The sequence below is a fragment of the Myxocyprinus asiaticus genome, chromosome 19, assembly GCF_019703515.2.
Source record: "Myxocyprinus asiaticus isolate MX2 ecotype Aquarium Trade chromosome 19, UBuf_Myxa_2, whole genome shotgun sequence".
Classification (NCBI taxonomy): domain Eukaryota; kingdom Metazoa; phylum Chordata; class Actinopteri; order Cypriniformes; family Catostomidae; genus Myxocyprinus; species Myxocyprinus asiaticus.
The window spans coordinates 26843894-26862057 of NC_059362.1; the positions used below are offsets into that span (position 1 = coordinate 26843894).

At 37.9% G+C, this 18164-nt stretch overlaps 1 protein-coding gene across 3 annotated transcripts; it reads left to right on the forward strand.

Annotated features, from left to right (window-relative positions):
- The first annotated feature begins 86 nt into the window (after positions 1-86).
- On the forward strand, positions 87-14963 carry LOC127410080 (phospholipase B1, membrane-associated-like). 3 transcript variants are annotated; one of them, XM_051645134.1, is made up of 16 exons: positions 87-225; positions 508-572; positions 798-888; positions 2608-2666; positions 2943-3010; positions 3190-3233; positions 3385-3505; positions 3714-3765; positions 4014-4094; positions 4444-4509; positions 4719-4810; positions 12971-13052; positions 13154-13255; positions 13664-13759; positions 13940-14011; positions 14162-14963. In XM_051645134.1, the coding sequence occupies exons 1-16, from the start codon at positions 168-170 to the stop codon at positions 14306-14308; spliced, it is 1296 nt and encodes a 431-aa protein (XP_051501094.1). In that variant the 5' UTR covers positions 87-167; the 3' UTR covers positions 14309-14963. The 3 variants fall into 3 exon arrangements, with proteins under 3 accessions (XP_051501094.1, XP_051501096.1, XP_051501095.1); XM_051645136.1 differs by having other exon boundaries at positions 194-225; positions 778-888; XM_051645135.1 differs by lacking the exon at positions 87-225 and adding an exon at positions 302-328 and having other exon boundaries at positions 778-888.
- The last annotated feature ends 3201 nt before the right edge of the window (positions 14964-18164 follow it).

Consider the following 18164-nt stretch of genomic DNA (forward strand, 5'->3'; position numbering starts at 1 on the left):
CAGTCCCTCTGCAGCTGAGTGTGCCGTTGGATCATGCTTTATGTCGGTGGGCCTGAACTTCGTCACTCAGCTGTTTTGGGTGGGGGAAATAAAGGGGCGCTGATATAATGGCCTCGTTCTCTCTGCATGCACATCCATTGTGCTAACCCGCTTGGAAACGCTCCACCATGGAGCAGCTTTTGATTGCCGTGGCAACCTGCTTTCTAGCCCTCTGTCCTGTCAACGGTAAGTGCTAGAAGCATCCAGAGCTGGGAGGACATGAGCTGTAGCGCAAGGCCCACATTACATGCCTGGTCTGCTGAAAAGAGATTGGCTTGGGATGCCAGATGTAAATAATGTTGATAAAGGACCAAATGATTTATATGGACCACTGGTGTAGATGAGGATTTGTTATAGTTCAATAGTGCATTGTACTTTACCATGCCTATGAAGGCCTGCTCTGTTTCATATTCTGACTTTTGATAAGTCTACATTATTCATGGATCTTGCCATTTTTCTCAACTCAAGGGAATGAGTGGAGGTTGGAATATGAAGAAGGACTTAGTCACTACAGCGAGGAGGCCCTAAGAAAGGTAATACAATGTTCCTAAAGAGAACGTTTATGTTTTTGTGTTCTAATGTCAACACAAGGCAACAGATACAGCTTTCTATTGTCTTATCCATGATAAATCTAATCAAGATTACAGTGCTCGGATTGGTCTATGGTTAAGGCCCATCTGTGACTTAGTAATGCCCCCATGTATTGCTTGTTGTGACACCACAGAAACTGGCTGTTAGTTTGTTTCATATTACTACAGGAGTTTCCTGAGAAGACCAGACCAATCAGTTTCAAAAATCCACCTTTCATGTGTCCTGATATGAGCCCCTCCTCTTCTGTGCCCACCTCGGGTAGGTTGGTCAAGGATTAGTATTTTATTTAGACTATTGCCCTGTCAGGATCTGCCTATAAGGAATGCAGGCTACTGATCTCAAGTCAGTAGGGTCAAGCTTAACGGAATAGTTCACCCAAAAATGAAAGTTTGCTCATCATTTACTCACCCTCGAAGATTTTTAGAAGAATATTTAAGCTCTGTAGGTCCTCTGAATGTAAGTGAATAGTGGCCAGAACTTTGAAGGTCCAAAAAGCAAATAAAGGTCACATAAAAGAATTCCACACAACTCCAGTGGTTAAATCCATATGTTCAGAAGCGTTATGATAGGTATGGGTGAGAGACAGAGTAATATTTAAGTCCGTTTTTACTATACATTTTCCCTACCCAGTAGTTGGCGATATGCACGAATAATGTGAATTGCCAAAACTAAAAGAAGAAGAAAGTGAAAGTGCAAGTGGAGATTTATAGTAAAAAATTACTTGAAATTAAAGTGAAATTACTGTTTCTCACCCACATTTATCATATCACTTCTGAAGATATGGATTACTTTTATGCTGACTTTATGTGCTTTTTGGACTTTCATAGTTCTGACCACCATTCACTTGCACTGTATGGACCTACAGTACATAGCTGAGATATTTTTCTAAAAATCTTTGTTTGTGTTCTGCAGAAGAAAGAAAGTCATACACGTCTGGGATGGCATAAGGGTAAGTAAATGATGAGACAGTTTTCATTTTTGGGTGAACTATCCCTTTAATGTAATACAAGCTGCCAGTACTGATTGCCAAACATCTGTCTATTTTCCATTACACATATATACACACACACACACACACACAAATAGCTCTGTTGCTGAACTTGTTTCAATTGCAGACAGTGGTTCCACGTGTTTTCTTAACTTAATGTTATCTCAACACAAACACTTTGTGTAGAAAGAACCTAGTTGAATTGGGTAAAACCAACAAAATTAGATGAGTCAATGTAACTAAAATAAATGTCTTTACGTATTAACTACTAGTGAAATTGAATGTTAGCATACTAAATACACACTGATTGGAAGCACTACGGGGTGTAGTTTAATAACTATGCTATGGTTAGAGCTACAATTGCTCAGCAAAGTGAGCAATCGACTTCATGAATGACAGTTTTCTGACCCCATCATTAGATCAAACTCCACTCCAAAATTAGATCAAACCCCCAAACACCAACATAACAGAAACTCTTCTAAATCTCAACATAACAAAACATTAAAAACTAACAAGTATCCCCTTTTATATTCATCTTGGACAGAAACGCATAAAATAACACATCATTTTAACATTTTCTCTCCTTATTGAGTCCCATGGAAAGCATGCTAGTAAATGGCAGGGTTTCATCAATGCTACAATAACACATAAAATGAAACACCAAAACACAAATTGATTAAGCAAACTCAAATTTTTCAAATTTAAATTGATAGAACGCAATGAAATAAAATTGTGTTAATTTAGTAATTAGTAATTAGTAGTTAATTAAGTAAATTGAACAAACAACAAAACTTTGTGTAGATTTTTCATGTGTTTTCTTTGAGGCTATTAGATCATTAGGTCTTGATGCTGATTGTTTATGCTGACTGAGTTGAGGATGATAAATGTTAGCTCTTGTCTTGTTGTAGCACAGGCAGACTTTTCATTTGAGAAGAATCTTAAAAGAAGTTTAATGCTTGATCTTTTAATTTGCTCCATCTCTATAATAGTTGAGTTGGTGAAGGCAGCGGATATTAAAGTGATTGCTGCCCTTGGGGATTCATTGACAGTGAGTGCAATTATTTACTCTTCCCTTGTTCTGTTTAATCCACCTTTGATGCACACTGTTCATTTGTAAGCAGTCAAAATTAATTCAGGATCTTTTAATCACAATTAATTAATCATGAGGTAAACAGTTTGAGCAGGTACAAAATAATTAGTCACTGAAAAAATTACTAATGACTGCTAATAAAGCAAAATCACATTATTATAATAATCTCTTACTTGCTTTAAATCAATAATCTCTGATATTTATTTATATCTTTAATTATTGTATCACTTGTAGACAGCAATTGGTGCAAATGCAACCACAGTTCTTGGCATACCTGTTGAATTTCGCCATGTGTCATGGAGGTAAAAGTTTACTGGTATTATCAATACTAATTTAACATTCACCTTTTTGGAAATTGTCTATGGCTACTGCTTTTAAAAACAATCAACATTATTTGATGACTATCTCTCATACTGTATTGTGAATATTTTCATTTCCCCAAGCAAATGTATCTTTTATTGTGACTTGCATATGTTAACAGCATTGGTGGCTATGGATCCTTTCAAGATGTCATTACACTTGCAAGTATGTCCTTTTGACTTAATATCAGTCATATTCTGCATTGACTATCTTAATTGATACTTTTCATGGTTATCTGGTTGAAAAAGGCAATAGCTTGCGTAGCCTGCACACTTTTTAAATATCTGATCAGGACTCCTCTTTGCTTCTGATTTAGACATCATTAGACTCTTCAACCCCAATTTAGTGGGACCTGCCCCAACCAAGACTGTCCATGGGACCCCAGCTCCTCTCTGTGAGACTGGATTTAACCTGGCTGTAACCGGACACAACACCTTGTAAATGCCAGTACATCACTAGACATTCCTCCAAAGAATAAACACCTGCAACTATGTCTGAAACAAATGCTTTAGAAAAACATTCTGATCATCTATCATCGAGATCAGAAATTATTACTTTAACTGTAAGCTTGCAACCAACTATTAATTTGTTAATGTGATATACTGTATAATCAGATAATGATTTGATTTGTGCCTCTCTTACTAGTAATCTTCCTGAACAAGTCAGACATTTGATTGACACATTGAAAACCTATGAGGTAAGGAGTGGTTGCCTCACATTATTCCCAGTAATGACAACTATCAGCTGTAATTCTTGTCTTTGTGAATAGTTCATTATTCCATTACTGTGCTTTTGAATATGCTGTTATCAAAATGTTATGTGTCCTTAAAATTTTGGCCTAGATTTACTTTGGTCTAGTTCACACTGTAAATGATGTGCTTTGCATTTTGTAAATACAACTTTTGAAATATATCCATTATTATTTCTTTCCATCATTTACTACAGGATATTGACTTTGATGGGGACTGGAAACTCCTGACCATTCTAATCGGGATGAATGACATCTGTGATTACTGCAAAGACAAGGCATTTCTTACAAAGCTGTTTCTTTGGCAAACTACAGACAGAAGATTCTTCTACAGTATTGACAAATTTTGTTCACAATGTCAAATTAGGAACTTGAGGAGGTCTAAAACAAATGTTAAATTGATTGTGAACAGATGCTTGTAGAGATGATTAGCAACGTCTTATGGATGTGTTTCTTTGTTCTCGTGAGCAGTGTGTTTGCTCCTTTGAGCAGTTTGAAACAACAGTTGTAGGCTAGCAAAAGTGACTGACCTCTAAAGAGTCCATATTCTGACTGTATTCAAACATATACTTCCGTAGGAATGTTTTCGTAGAGCACTAAATTTATGTCCTCTATTTTTACACACAGTCCCTCTTTTCAGTGGAGAACTTTGTCCATTACATGACCGTGTCTTTGGAAATGCTGATGAATGAGGTAATAGCAGGTTTCTCTTGAGATGTTAAGTATAATACTATGGTCCCATGCTTTTAAAATGCATGACTACAGAAAAAACAAAACAAAACTATCAGTCTATTGCTCATCTAGTAAATACAAATATGCACATGGAAATGTGTTAATATGTGTGTTCTCACAGTGCTTTCCAGGATGGAATTTTCAAGTGTGAAAATGTTCTTTCTGTGCAGGTTCCTCGAATGATAGTGAACGTGGTTCAGATATTGCCTATGGAGACCTTGAGGGAGGTACAGAAGCCCACTCCAGGATGTCTGCTCCAGAGGTGTGATATCATGCATGTGTTTGCATAAATTTGCATAAGTTTATGTCATTACAATGCTCTTAATGGTGCTGAAAGGGATTTTTTTCATGGAAAGTTATGCTAATGTTTTACTACTCCCTGAAAGATATTAATGAAATAAGTGTCGTGAGATATCTCACCTGTCTCTGTGACAGCAGTAGACTGTGTAAACAGCAAACAAAAATGTGTCCGCGGGCCACGCTCAATGATGATTTCTGCCTGTCAATCATTTTTCACTTTTTCATAGTATTGTAGTTGCAGCAAATTATTGAGGCTTAATGCCATTTTTATGCCATGTTGCTCATAAAAGTTGTCAGTTGATGACGCTATTTTGCTGCTGTTTCTGCTCGATACTGTTTCTGCTCGATGTTGGTCTCAATAAAGCTCATATGGTATCTTTGGAGTGCGGGGTTTTGGAAAGAGGGGGTGTGGCTAATCCAGTGGATCAGCTTGTGGAAATTCAAGAATGGCTAAAATCGCTTACAGCACCTTTAAGCACTCTACGATCATTCCACAGCACTCGTAAATCTACAAACATTTAAGTATTATACTTAAGTTACGATACTTTTGGGAAACGAGGCTCAGATCAGTCCAGAGCCTTTTACAATGTACAGTTTTGCAGGGTCAAAATTCAAAACGCACCATATAACTGCCGTATTTCATCCTTCACAGCAGTCAAATCAGTTCACCACATCATACCCACAAATCAGACTAACCAGAAATAATGCTATGAACCTTAACACATATAGAAAACAATTCCCTTTTAGCTCTGAAATTAAGGTTGCTTGTCTAAGTTGCGTGGCGCATGTGTGGGACGGACGTGTGAACGGCGAGCTCTGTGCACTTTGCTAGTTTTTAATTATTTTTGTGTCTTAAACCAGTGAGATTCAATACACCCTACTACATAACTGTTCTATGAAGTCAACATGTCAAAGAATTCAAAATCCTCGGGCTCTGGAGATATTAAAAGACACTTATGTGCTCAAGCTGATACCCCAGACAGGGCCGCAGACCAGGGACTCAGTTTGGACGGTGCGGCGGGAGAGATTCAGCGGCAACTGGCAAGCATGTCAGTAATGTTGGCGAAGTTCGTGGCGGACTTTGAGGATCTTGCTGTAATACATCGATCGATCACTGCGATGTTAACAAAATGCTCGAGTTGGTTACAAAAATCAGGGATGTCGAGAAACGGATCGATTATCTGGAATCATCGGAGGGGGAATTAGGTGCTAACCCGCTAGCAACCAAAGTAGATTTGGAGCGCATTTGGGAAAAGCTGGAAGACCTTGAGAATCGTAATCGGTGAAACAATATCCGAATTGTTGGAATTCCTGAGCATGAGGAAGGCTGATATATGGTCAAATATAGACGAGCTCATTCCGTGTCTGCTCAACATAACAGGCCATTAGCTGGAAATCAAGCGAGCTCACAGAGTTCCGGCTTGGAGAACCGTGGAAGGAGACAGGCCCCAATAAATTCTGGCCAAATTTCTGAGATCATCTGATAAAGATCTCATGTTATGCAAGGCGAGGAGTAAAGGAAGGATTTCTTGGAAGAACCACAACATTTTCTTGTTCCCAGACTTTGCAAATTCGACAAGAGAGAAACGTGATCGATTCAAGGAATGCAAGAAACTCTTACATCAACAGAAGGTCACATTTGCACTGATGTTTCTGGCCAAATTGAGAATAGATACTAAGGATGGCTGCAAAATATTTACATGCCCACAGCAAGCATTGTCCTTCATAGAGACAATGGGGTGAGTAAGCCATTTGGTGATTTTTATGTTGCTGCCTAGTGGGCCTGACTCACTGAAAATTCACTTGACTGTCTGAGGAAGCTGGGCACCTCAGCGGCTGGAGTTTGTTTTGTGGAATAACACTCCTTCAAGAAACTTTTGCATCGACGGAGGGTCGCTTTGCACTGAAGTTCCCGGCCAGATTGAGAATTGATGCTAAGGATGGCCGCAAAGTATTTACTTGTCCCCAACCTGCGAAATCCTTCATAAAGCCTATGGAATGAGTAAGTCATTGTGTGGTGCTCGCTTTGCAGTCTAGTGGACCTGACTCACTGAACATTTACTTGACCGTCCGAGGAAACTGGATGCCTGTTTTGTTTCTTTTTGTGCTAGTTCCACCTGGCGGCTGGAGTTTGTTTTGTGGGGTGGCACTCATTCGGGACAGTATGCGGGTGAATCTGCACGTTCTTTGTGTTTATGCCTCTTATTGGCTGGAGTTTGTTTTGTGGAATATTCTTTGCAGGACATTGGAAGGATCAGGTCATCTACTGCACTCACGAACAGCTGGCTCACTGAACATTCGTTTGACTGTCCGAGGAAACTGAACGGGCCTTTTTTTTGTGTGCTGGTTCCGCTACAGGCTGGAGTTTGTTTTGTGAAGGATCGCACCTTCGGGACAGTTATGCGAAGGAAACTACATGTTCTTTGTGTTTATTCTGCCTATTGGCTGGAGTTTGTATTATAGATTTTCTTCTGTTATGTAATTCTGTCTCACAAAATTTGTACAGAAGCACCGGACTTGAGCAATCTGATGGCAAAGTTGTTCATGGGGACTTTAGTAGGCGTACATGGACTGTTTGAGTTTAGAGGGATGGACGCCGGTTGGCGCTGTTGTGTGCGGGGTTAATGCACACGTTTTTCTTTTTTCTGTTTGTTTGGTTCGGGGGGAAGTTCGGGGTTTGACTGCTGAACTAATGTTGGAATGTAGTCCTTATAATTTTATTTTTGACACACTATCTATTTTTTCTCATATGTCAAAATGTCAATTGTTAATATGAGTGGATTTTCTCTCTCCATGTGGAATGTGAATGGATGGGGCACCCCATAAATAGAAGGAAGGTTATTTATTTTCTTAAACGAAGGAAATATGATATAGTGTTTCTTCAAGAAACGCATCTTTCCCTGAAGGAAGCTGAAAAATTTGGGAAGATATGGGGTGCACATGTTTTATTTAGTGCTGGCTCAAGTAAGAGCAGGGGAGTCATTACATTGTTATTAAGCAAACATCTACAATTCAAATGTCTCAAATAGATAAAAGATAAATTAGGAAGAGTCATTATTGTTTTAGCAGAAATTCAGGGGCAAAGGTTGATTTTGGCTAATATTTACGCACCTAACGCTGATGATCAGGGTTTTTTTAAAGATCTTGAAGGGATGCTGCAAGCCACTGGCACCCCTCATGATATAATATTGGGAGGAGACTTTAATCTTTTGATGGACTTGATCATAGTGAAGCAAACGTGTGTAAGCCCCCTACAGCAACACTTCAAAGGATGCTTCAAAGAATGTGTAAAAATCTTGGTCTTACAGATATTTGGAGACTTTTAAACCCATCTGGTAGGGACTATGCATTTTTTTCATCAATCCATAAGATTTATTATAGAATATAATTTTTTTTATATCTAAGTCCCTCATTTCATCTGTTGTTGATTGCTCAATTGGAAACATTTTAGTCTCAGATCATGCCCTGGTGATTTTAGAGGTGTTGACACATATGGAGAAAAAGAAATAATATAGTTAGCCCTTTAATGTATCCCTTTTGCAAAATCCTGATTTCCAACAAATGTTAAAGGCTGAAATCAATGTTTATATGGAGACTAACTGGTCCTCAGTATCCTCTGTGGGCGTGGCTTGGGAGGCACTTAAGGCGGTTCTTTGGGGTCGGATCATACAGTATGCCTCATTCATCAAAAAACCAAAGCATGAGAACTCGTGGAGTTGGAAGGGAATATTAAAAGTACCGAGACAGAGCTGAAGCGCCAAATGTCATCTGATGGCCTCAGAGAATTGACCCGATTGAAATACAGATATAAAACTATTTTGTCACGGAAGGTGGAGTTTTGGTTATTTAGGGCAAGACAATCATACTTTGAATCGGGGGACAAAGCAGGGAAGCTTTTGGCTAGATACATTAAGCAGAGAGAGTCTTTTTCTACCATTCCCTCAGTGAAATCTGCTGGTGGTGAAATTTTTACCTCGGCCATTGATACTAATTATGCTTTTAAAGTATTATATCTTGATCTCTATAGTTCCACATCTTCATCTATGGATGAAGATATTAGGAATTTTGTGGAACCATTAGATCTCCCTAAACTGATGACTGAGCAAAAAAATTATCTTTATTCTGAGATAACCTTGGAGGAGATTGGCAAGGCTCCGGGGCCAGATGGCTTTGCCACTGAGTTTTTTAGAGCTTATGCTACAGTACTGTCTCCATTTTTGTTAGAAGTTTATATGGAATCATTAAAGAATGGAAAGCTTCGCCAACCATGATGCAAGCCCGGATCAGTCTGATTCTTAAAAAAGACATTATCATCCAATTTCCCTGATCCAGCTAGACGTTAAAATATTGTCAAATATTTTGGCTAATCGATTAAGTAAAGATTATGACATCTCTTATACATATAGATCAGGTGGGGTTTATTCGGGGCTGCAGCTCTTCTGATAACAATAGGCGTCTCATCAATATTTTGTGGTCAGTGGCAAATGATGAGACTCCAGTCACAGCTATCTCACTGGATGCTGAAAAGGCATTTGATATGAATGGGATTATCTTTTTTTTCTCCCCTTTTTCTCCCCAATTTGGAATGCCCAATGTGCTCAAAGTCCTCATGGTGGCGTAGTGACTCACCTCAATCCGGGTGGTGGAGGACACATCTCAGTTGCCTCCGCATCTGAGACCGTCAATCTGCGCATCTTATCACGTGGCTAGTTGAGCACGTTACCACGGAGATGGAGGCTTCATGCTATTCTCCACGTCATCCATGCACAACTCACCACGCACCCCACCGAGAGTGAACCACATTATAGCAACCACGAAGAGGTTACCCCATGTGATGCCCTGGATTCAAACTCGCGACTTCATGGGTGGTAGTCAGCGTCTTTGCTCGCTGAGCTACCCAGGCCCCTGGGATTATCTTTTTAAGATTTTGGAAATATACGTGTTCGGGAATACTTTTATTGGATGGATTGTTACTTTATAGACACCCGGTAGCGGCGGTACAAACAAATGGATTAACTTCAGATTATTTTACTCTGGATAGGGGCACCTGGCAGGGTTGCCCTCTTTCCCCATTATTGTTCTGTCTTGCCCTGGAACCTTTAGCAGCCGCGATAAGAAGGGAAGCGGATTTTCCATGGGTGGTGGCGGGAGGTATTGCGCATAAGCTTTTGCTTTTCGTAGATGATATTTTATTATTCGTCTCCAACCCCACTAGATATATGCCTCCACAGAATTATTAATTCCTTTTCTAAGTTCTCAGGATATAGAGTCAGTTGGTCTAAATCCGAAGCTTTGGCTCTAACAACGTATTGGGAAGGTTAATGTTATTAAAATGAATTGTATTCCAAAATGTAACTACCTGCTACAATCTCTCCCTGTAGATGTCCCCCTCTCTAATTTCTAGCAATTTGATAGCATAGCGAAGACCTTCATTTGGAATGGTAAGCGTCCTAGATTGCATTTTAATAAGTTACATAGGCCGACTGACAAAGGTGGGCTAGGCCTACCCAAGATTTAGTTTTATTATTATGCATTCGGTCTCATTTGGCTTATTGGTTGCTTCCACCTGAGAGAGCCCCTCCCTGGTTTTCTATTGAACAGGAAGTTCTTGCCCCTATTTCACCATTGCAAAGCCTTTCTATCAAACTAATCGGAGAAGTTAAGTTACACCCCGTTATCTCGCATTTGCACTCGGTATGGACAAAAGTGACCATAGTGTTTAGTTAGGACATTTATTTAAATGTTGCCTCACATATGGCTGAACCCAAAAGTATGTATTGATAAGTCCCCTTTCTGCTGGTTAGAGTGGGTTGTGAGGGGGGTTTCTACACTCTGTGACCTATATGAGAGTGTTGAGGTCCTTTGAAAATTTGGTTCAACATTTTGGGATTCCCAGATCTCAGTTCTATAGGTATTTACAGCTGCGCCACCTGCTCTGTATTGTTTTTTGGAGTAGCATACACCCCCCTAAAGCGGCAGATACTCTGGGAGTGGTGATTACTGCTTTTGGAAAAGGTCATGAGGCATCAGTGTATTACTCCCTGTTAATTCAGAGTCTGGGGGACGGAGCTCTAACTTCTATCAAGTGATTATGGGAGAAAGATTTAAACTTGGTTAAACTTGGGAGTGTGGGCTAGGATTCAAAAAAATTTCAAATCTGTATCTAGAAATGCAAGGGTTCGCCTTATGCAATTTAATATTTTACATAGGTTCTACTGGACCCCCTCTAGATTGTATAGGCTTGGTCTTAAAGACACACCCACCTGCTGGTGATGCCAATCGGAGGACGAAGACACAACCCATGTTTTTGGGGGGTGTGTTAAGATCCAGGGGTTTTGGTTGAGGGTTCAGAGTTTTGTATGTGACGTCTTGGGCACTCGGGTTTCATTTTGGGGTGGTCATCAATGTGGGGAATAAACATGTGGAGGATTGGGTCCTGTTTGTTAAGGGTCGGGGTGGGGTGGGGTTGGGGAGGGGGAGGGGTGGTAGTGGGAGTTGAATGTTGATTTAGTATATTTATGTTTTGCATTTCTGTGTTCAAATAAAATATGTTAATCATAAAAAAAGAAAAACTTACACTGGCTGAAGGTGATCCCATATTAATAAACATAAATGTTTTTCCCATAAAAAAAAAAAGGTTGCCTGTTTTTTCCCTTTGAAATTAACTTTGCCTTTGACTGCCTGTCCTGCTGCGCTGAGATAACAGATGACGAATTTTAACAAAAAATGAGCAGTTAATATTAGCCATTAAATTTGAAATCTTTTGTCCTTTTTTCTTTTTCCCCCTTCTGTTAGGTAAGCCTTACCTTGCTACAAAATAGACTAAAATAAAATTAGATAAACTTAAACTAAAAATCAGGAAAATCAAAGACAAAGAGGACTGATACTTTATACATTTTAGGTTAAATATAATAAACAAATATAATTTTCTTCCAGTGGTGTGAACAGAGCGATGAAGAGCTCAAGTCCTTAGGGGAAAAAAGTTATAAGAAATGATTTGCCAGTGTACAGTATGTAGACTATATCATGGGACAGGCCTACATCTTATTTTGTGATTTGATTATCTTGTACTTTACGGTGCTATTATATTTAAATTTCCGTTTATGGGTTGCATAATCTTTAAGCTCTGCCTTTTATATTTTCTGCGATTTCAAATTTTCTGAAAAAACTACTTTTTCGAAATCCTCTTGGACTGTATGTCCAATTCACACGAAATTTTGCATGTATCATCTAGAGACACTCATGAGACTCATGATGATAGACCAAACCATTCTCGTATACCGCATCAACGAATTTGACTGCGAGCATGCCCAAACAGACGTGTGGCAGTATTTCTGCAACGCTTTAGTGTATTGACATGAAACTTGGTATATGTCATCACAAGCATGACATGAGAGAACCTGTGCAGTTTCAACACAGTGCCACCTAGTGGTCAAGAAATATGAAAAATTGCTATTTTTGCTTATAACTTCGAAATAGTTTGGCCTAAAATCATAAGACTTGTTGCTTTAGATTCATTGTGGCATACGGAGTCGAATGATACACAGTTTGCCATGGTTGGCCTTACTTCCTATCCACCATTCTGAATTTTGTGGAAAACCTACTCTTTCAAACTCCTTGGCCGTACATCCAATTCGCACGAAATTTGCTGTGAATCATCTAGGGACAAATTTTAGAAGTAGTATATGCACATCTTGAAAACGCTAGCCCTAACCTAACCCTAACCCTATCATCTAAGGACACTCATTAAAGAAAGTTATGAAAAGCTTTTTGATAGACCAAACCATTCTTGTGTAACACATAAATGAACAGTATGGCAAGATGCCAATAAGGATCTGAGGTTGTATCTCATGAACGCTTTGGTGTATTGACATGAAACTTCATATGCGGCATTGTGACCAAGCCCTGGCAATACCTTAACAATTTGGTGACAGTGCCCACCTATTAGTCAAAGGTTATAAGCAATTGTATTACACTTCAAGTCATTAAACTAATATCATTTTTCACCACTCAGCTCAAAATCATCACAGGAATTCTAAATTCTATCAAAATGTTTGCCATCGGAGTGCTTGGCCCCTTAATTTCTGCTTGCAGCTACATTTTAATGCTATTATCTCTACAGGTCATTCTGCTCCTGTCTGGTAAAGCCAGCTGCTGGATCTGCTGATCTGAAGGAACTGGTTGGAGTCAACCTAGAATTTCAGGTGAGTTTTTGACAAATATTTATTGCAAATTACATTTAAAACTTATTGTGTTAGCTACATTTTGTATATATGGTGCTAAACTACATTTTCTGTTGTCTCAGAGAGCACTGGAGCAACTCTTGTACAGTGACCGTTTCTTTAAGAATGACTTTGCTGTGGTTTTGCAGCCATTTCTGAAATATGCAGATCCACCAAGACTCCCAGTAAGGCTATTAGGAACTGTTACAACTGACAACTTGTTCATTCCTATAATTTCTGGCATTGTGTAGCAAAGCATTTGGCTCTAAAGGAATAGTTCACTCAAAAATTAATATTCTGTCATCATTTACATTCATGATGAAAAACCTGTATGACTTCCTTTTTTCCACTGAACACACGAAGAATTATGTTTAAGTAGGTTGACAGTGTTTTTTTCCAAATAATGAAAGTGAATGGGGACCGAGGCTGTCAGTCATCTTCTTTTGTGTTCCACGGAAGAAAGAAAGTCATAAAGGTTTGGAACAACAGTCATCATTTGGGTGAACTATCCTTTTAAAGTGTGAATGTGTAATTCATGTTGAAAATGGAAGTGAAAATTTGGTTTGTGACTGTATTACATAACGATTTTGCAGAATGGGAAGATTGACATGAGCTTCTTTACCCCTGACTGCTTCCATTTCACCATAAAAGGACATGAGGAGCTGGCCAAGGGACTGTGGAATAACATGGTAAGAGGGTATGATTTAATTCATTCTTGAGAAAATTCAACAATCTGGCTATAGGTTTAAAGCGCACTGCTACCCATTTGAGGTATTTTACTTACTGACAGAGAGTCTAAGCCACTGTAAAGATGATGTGATTCTTTCATACAGTCCATCAAACAATATCTCTCATTTCTGTTTGGGTAGTTTCAGCCTGAGGGAGAGAAGTTCCTGGTGGAGAGCTTTTCAAACTCTATTGAGCTCATTTGCCCCCCTGTGGTAAGAAGTCTATCATAATTTATTACTATTATCTTATTATGGACATTTATCTGACAATGTCACTATAATTACATGATGTGTTGTCTTCACTTACTAATCCCATTATTACATTCTCTCATTCTCTCTCACACTCAAACTGACAAAACCCAGAGTCATCCGTACATTTACACCAGACCCAATGCTGCAAAGTCAGGCCCATCACGTCCTGAGAAACCCCAGTCAGTTGGCACCAGACTAGAAGTTCTCCACCTCATGCCTGCATTGGCTTTCCTTGCAGTCTGGTTGGCCTCCTTGTAGGACATCCATATGGAGTATTGTGATTCGTGGTACATCATGTCTACCCACCTCGATGTTCTATAAGGGCTGGATATCATTGCTTTGAAGGGCTCTAAATAATTGAGGTTCTATTCAGAAACTTGAGCCTCTAGGATTATCTGTAAACCTGATGGAGAGGTTGTGAAAGACAAAAAAATTGTTATCACTGATAAACAGGAAATTGCAGTTCGCAAATATATAAAAGATGTGGTTACAGTAAATATTATATTGAATTGCTCTGTGGAATCTATACAATGGAAATGTTGAAACCTCAGAATAGAAAAATGTATGCTTACCAGATGACTTTTTTTGATATACCTAACCAAAATAGCACAACAGCTGGTGCAAAGCCACATTTAGCTCTGTGTAATGCTGCCATAATCAATTTAAGTACGAAGGTTAATTGTATAAGTTAATTCAAGCTGGTTTGAACAAAAATGGCCAGAGGTATCACAATAAACTCATTAAGCCTGTGAGGATAAAGGAATTGAATGTTAGGTTTAGAACAACTGTTTTGCTAGTGAGAGCATGGTAAAAAGTAAACTGAGAGCTTCCTAATGCCCACAGTAATAAGATAATTGCTTTGGATGCTGCAACATGAGAAGTGCTTTTAGTATTCTCAAATAAAGCTTTCAGAAGGGACACTTACCTGTTTTTCTTTTCGTCTTTGCCTGTCCAGTCTAATAAGCCTCTATAAGAAAGCAGTTCTTTGACTGTTGAAAAAGGTCCTTAGCAACTCCTGAAGGCTCTTAGAAGCAAGATTCCCTTCTACACAAAAGGGTCTTTGAATAAATGAATGAATGCCTATTAAATGAATAGTGAAGCAATACAATTTTATTGGTAAAGCAAATAGCTCAGTTCCATCTTCAGTAGCCTTTCAATTATATGTATTACCTTCCGTGCTGAAAAGAGCTTTGACAGGCTGGTTTATGCTAGTTAGTGCTGTTTTGGAAGTGGTCTAACCAGTGGACAAGCATAACCATGCTATGCACCAGCAAAATCTACAATAATAATAACACAATAAAGGGAATATGAATGCTGCATCACCAAAGTCTGAAAAGCCATGTTAGAGTCAGAGCACTGTCTTTTAAGTTTGCTATTGCTATGATGTCTAAAGCAAGAGCGGTTCTCTGTACTGTCTTATTGTGATGTTTGCAGTATCAAAAATATTGTTTTGACCCACTTTATCCTGCAGAACTCTGTGTCTAGCATGGCTTGCTAGTACTAGCTATTTTCTGTTTCCAAGAAAAAATACACAGCTATACAAAGAGACAAACTGACTGATTGAGATGATCAGTTGGTGCATATGTTTAGCCACAGAACATATAAATTGTTTTATTTGTCATACATTTTCCTGCTCAAGAGTGTAAAGCTGCATGGAAGTTCACTTTCCAAGATGTTTGGTTTCTCCTGAAGGCTAATACTCTGCACAGCTTTGTGTACATTCCTACTGAGAGAAACATACATTTGATTAATTAATTTAAACACAGCTTAAAGCTGATGTAGCTTTTTCTGTGTTAAAATACTTTTTCCTATCCCAGCTTAGGAAAAAAGCTGTTTTAAAATCAAAATGTATTTTTGCAATTCCGTTTGGTGCGCTAGTGGCGCAGAAATTACATACTTCAGCTTTAAGTATTTGGAAAACCATTTGTAAAACTCAGTAACTGTGTACTAAATTAATGTTAGTAAAAATGGGTATGTGTTTTGTCAATTTTAAACAGATATAAATAGAAAACAATACCCTGTTTCATCTCCGAAGAAAATTAGAGGCATTCTTTCGCTTACACAAACTCCTGCTGACTTTCCCATTTATGTTTGTCCAGAGGAGAGAAACAGCATAATCTTCTCATTACAAATCATCAGTCAGAATGTCTGCTGGCTCTAATTTCTAGCTTTTTTGCAATGTATCTGCTCAGCTCAAAATCACTATTCCCAATAGGAGTAAAATATGTAAACATCCACTAATGTGCATATTATCTACCCACTAGCACTAGGGTAGAATGAAGAATGTGATAAATTAAACCTGAATGAGTTCTTGGGATGCACCATGAAAGCCCTATACAGTTTCCATGAGCTATAAGGACAATATTTATGTGTATAATGCAGTAATACTGGTACTGCAGTGGAAAAAAACATATTTCCATCAAAGCAAATGAATATACAGTACCTCTTGTTTATAAACATGTAAAACGGTAAGTGCTAAACAAATAATTGCTAAACAAGGGATGTTTAATAAGATCTGCATGCAAATGCCTACTGTTAACCATTATCTAAACTGAAGAGGAATTACAATATATATATATATATATATATAAAAGATTTGTTGGCTCAACAACCATAATTTAAGAAAATAAATAACTTTTACTCAGAAACTTACATATTTATAATTGTTTGTTTTAATCAATTTGCATTGATGTGTACAACACAAAATATCCATTATAATGTGAACTTAGAGTGATACATAAAGAAAATGAATAATTTTGAGTTTCTCTGGCTTAAAAATCCATAAAATTGTTTAACATAAATGTTGTTTGGGAATACCCATAGGCCCTTGCACTTGAATAATTTAAGCACTTTTGTTTGTTCAAAAGGAACTAATTGGGGCATTTAATTGGTTGTTATAAAGAATTCATAGAGATTTGAGCTCTTTTTAGTATTATTGATGTTGTTTTGTGTTAAGTCACCATTAGAGTGATTAGTGTTCCCTTTGGTGAAGTTGGATCTTGTTCAAACCATGTCGTCTTTCCTTTGCATGTGAATGTGCGTAGCTAAAATGTAGTTTTATCTGCACTTCTTTGGGTAATCAATTGTTTGATGACAGACTTCAGTCATTATTTTCTTTTGAGTCAATTAAATATAGGTAGAAACAATAATACTGAAGGAAACAATGTGCTATTAGTTGTTTAATCTTATTTGTGTGGCATACCTTTTTATGTAAATAAAGTTGAATGATACATTTGTGTATATCTAACAAAGGTTTTCTAGTTATGCTGACATAGAATGACCATAAGTTTTGCGTGATGCAAAAATACTGCATATATATTTTAAATAAATCCAACACATAATTATTTTCAGTGTATGTTATGTGCAAGTTTAGATCAATTTAGTTTCCCACAGATATTTTAATTATCACATGTACTCTATAATAATCTTACTCCTGCTCATTTTCACTCTTTACATTTCCTGCCATTCTCTTCCTAATTCATCTTATCTGTGTTCAGTAAGTTAATTGGTGGTGTAATCACATATGGTTCCCCTGAGGTCCATCAGTCACAGTCTATGCCAACGTTTATTGCAGTCCATATCTAATTGAATAACATTCTGTGTTGAATGGCAGGCACTCCTGACCAGCCTCTATTTTGTATTCAGCACAAAGATTCAGATTGACACAATAACTATAAGCAATAGCTATTTCACAACTTGGCTTTCATTCAGCTTTCTTTGGGACTAGATGACTGCTTTGTGAAATGTGACTTGTCCATTTAATATTTCACTCACTGTAAACCCTAATGCTCAAAATAATTAAATGTTTTGAGCAGGGAAAAATGTAATCATACAAATTTGTGCGAATAAATTAACCTTGATGAGTATTTAGAACATTCTCTTTCTTTTGAGTTAAAGACACTGTTTCCTTTTAAGTAACCTGAATTGTTTTATTGTTCTGAGTTGAGTTGTATCTTTTTTTCAGGAACTAACTCTAGGTAGTACTAGCTCAGTTTCCTTTAAGTATTTAAGTTGAGATTACTTGTTAATTATAAGTTCAGCCAAAGTGTTAAATTTAATGTGCCTACAAAATGTATGTGTTAGCTTACTCAGTGTTTCAAGTTAAGAGCAATTA

Bases quoted from the DNA above. Each gene is read 5' to 3' on its own strand.
- LOC127410080 (XM_051645134.1), top strand. From the start codon at position 168: ATGGAGCAGCTTTTGATTGCCGTGGCAACCTGCTTTCTAGCCCTCTGT. The intron at 573-797 runs GTAATACAATGT...ATATTACTACAG, and splicing joins GCGAGGAGGCCCTAAGAAAG to GAGTTTCCTGAGAAGACCAG. The intron at 3,011-3,189 runs GTAAAAGTTTAC...ATATGTTAACAG, and splicing joins TTTCGCCATGTGTCATGGAG to CATTGGTGGCTATGGATCCT.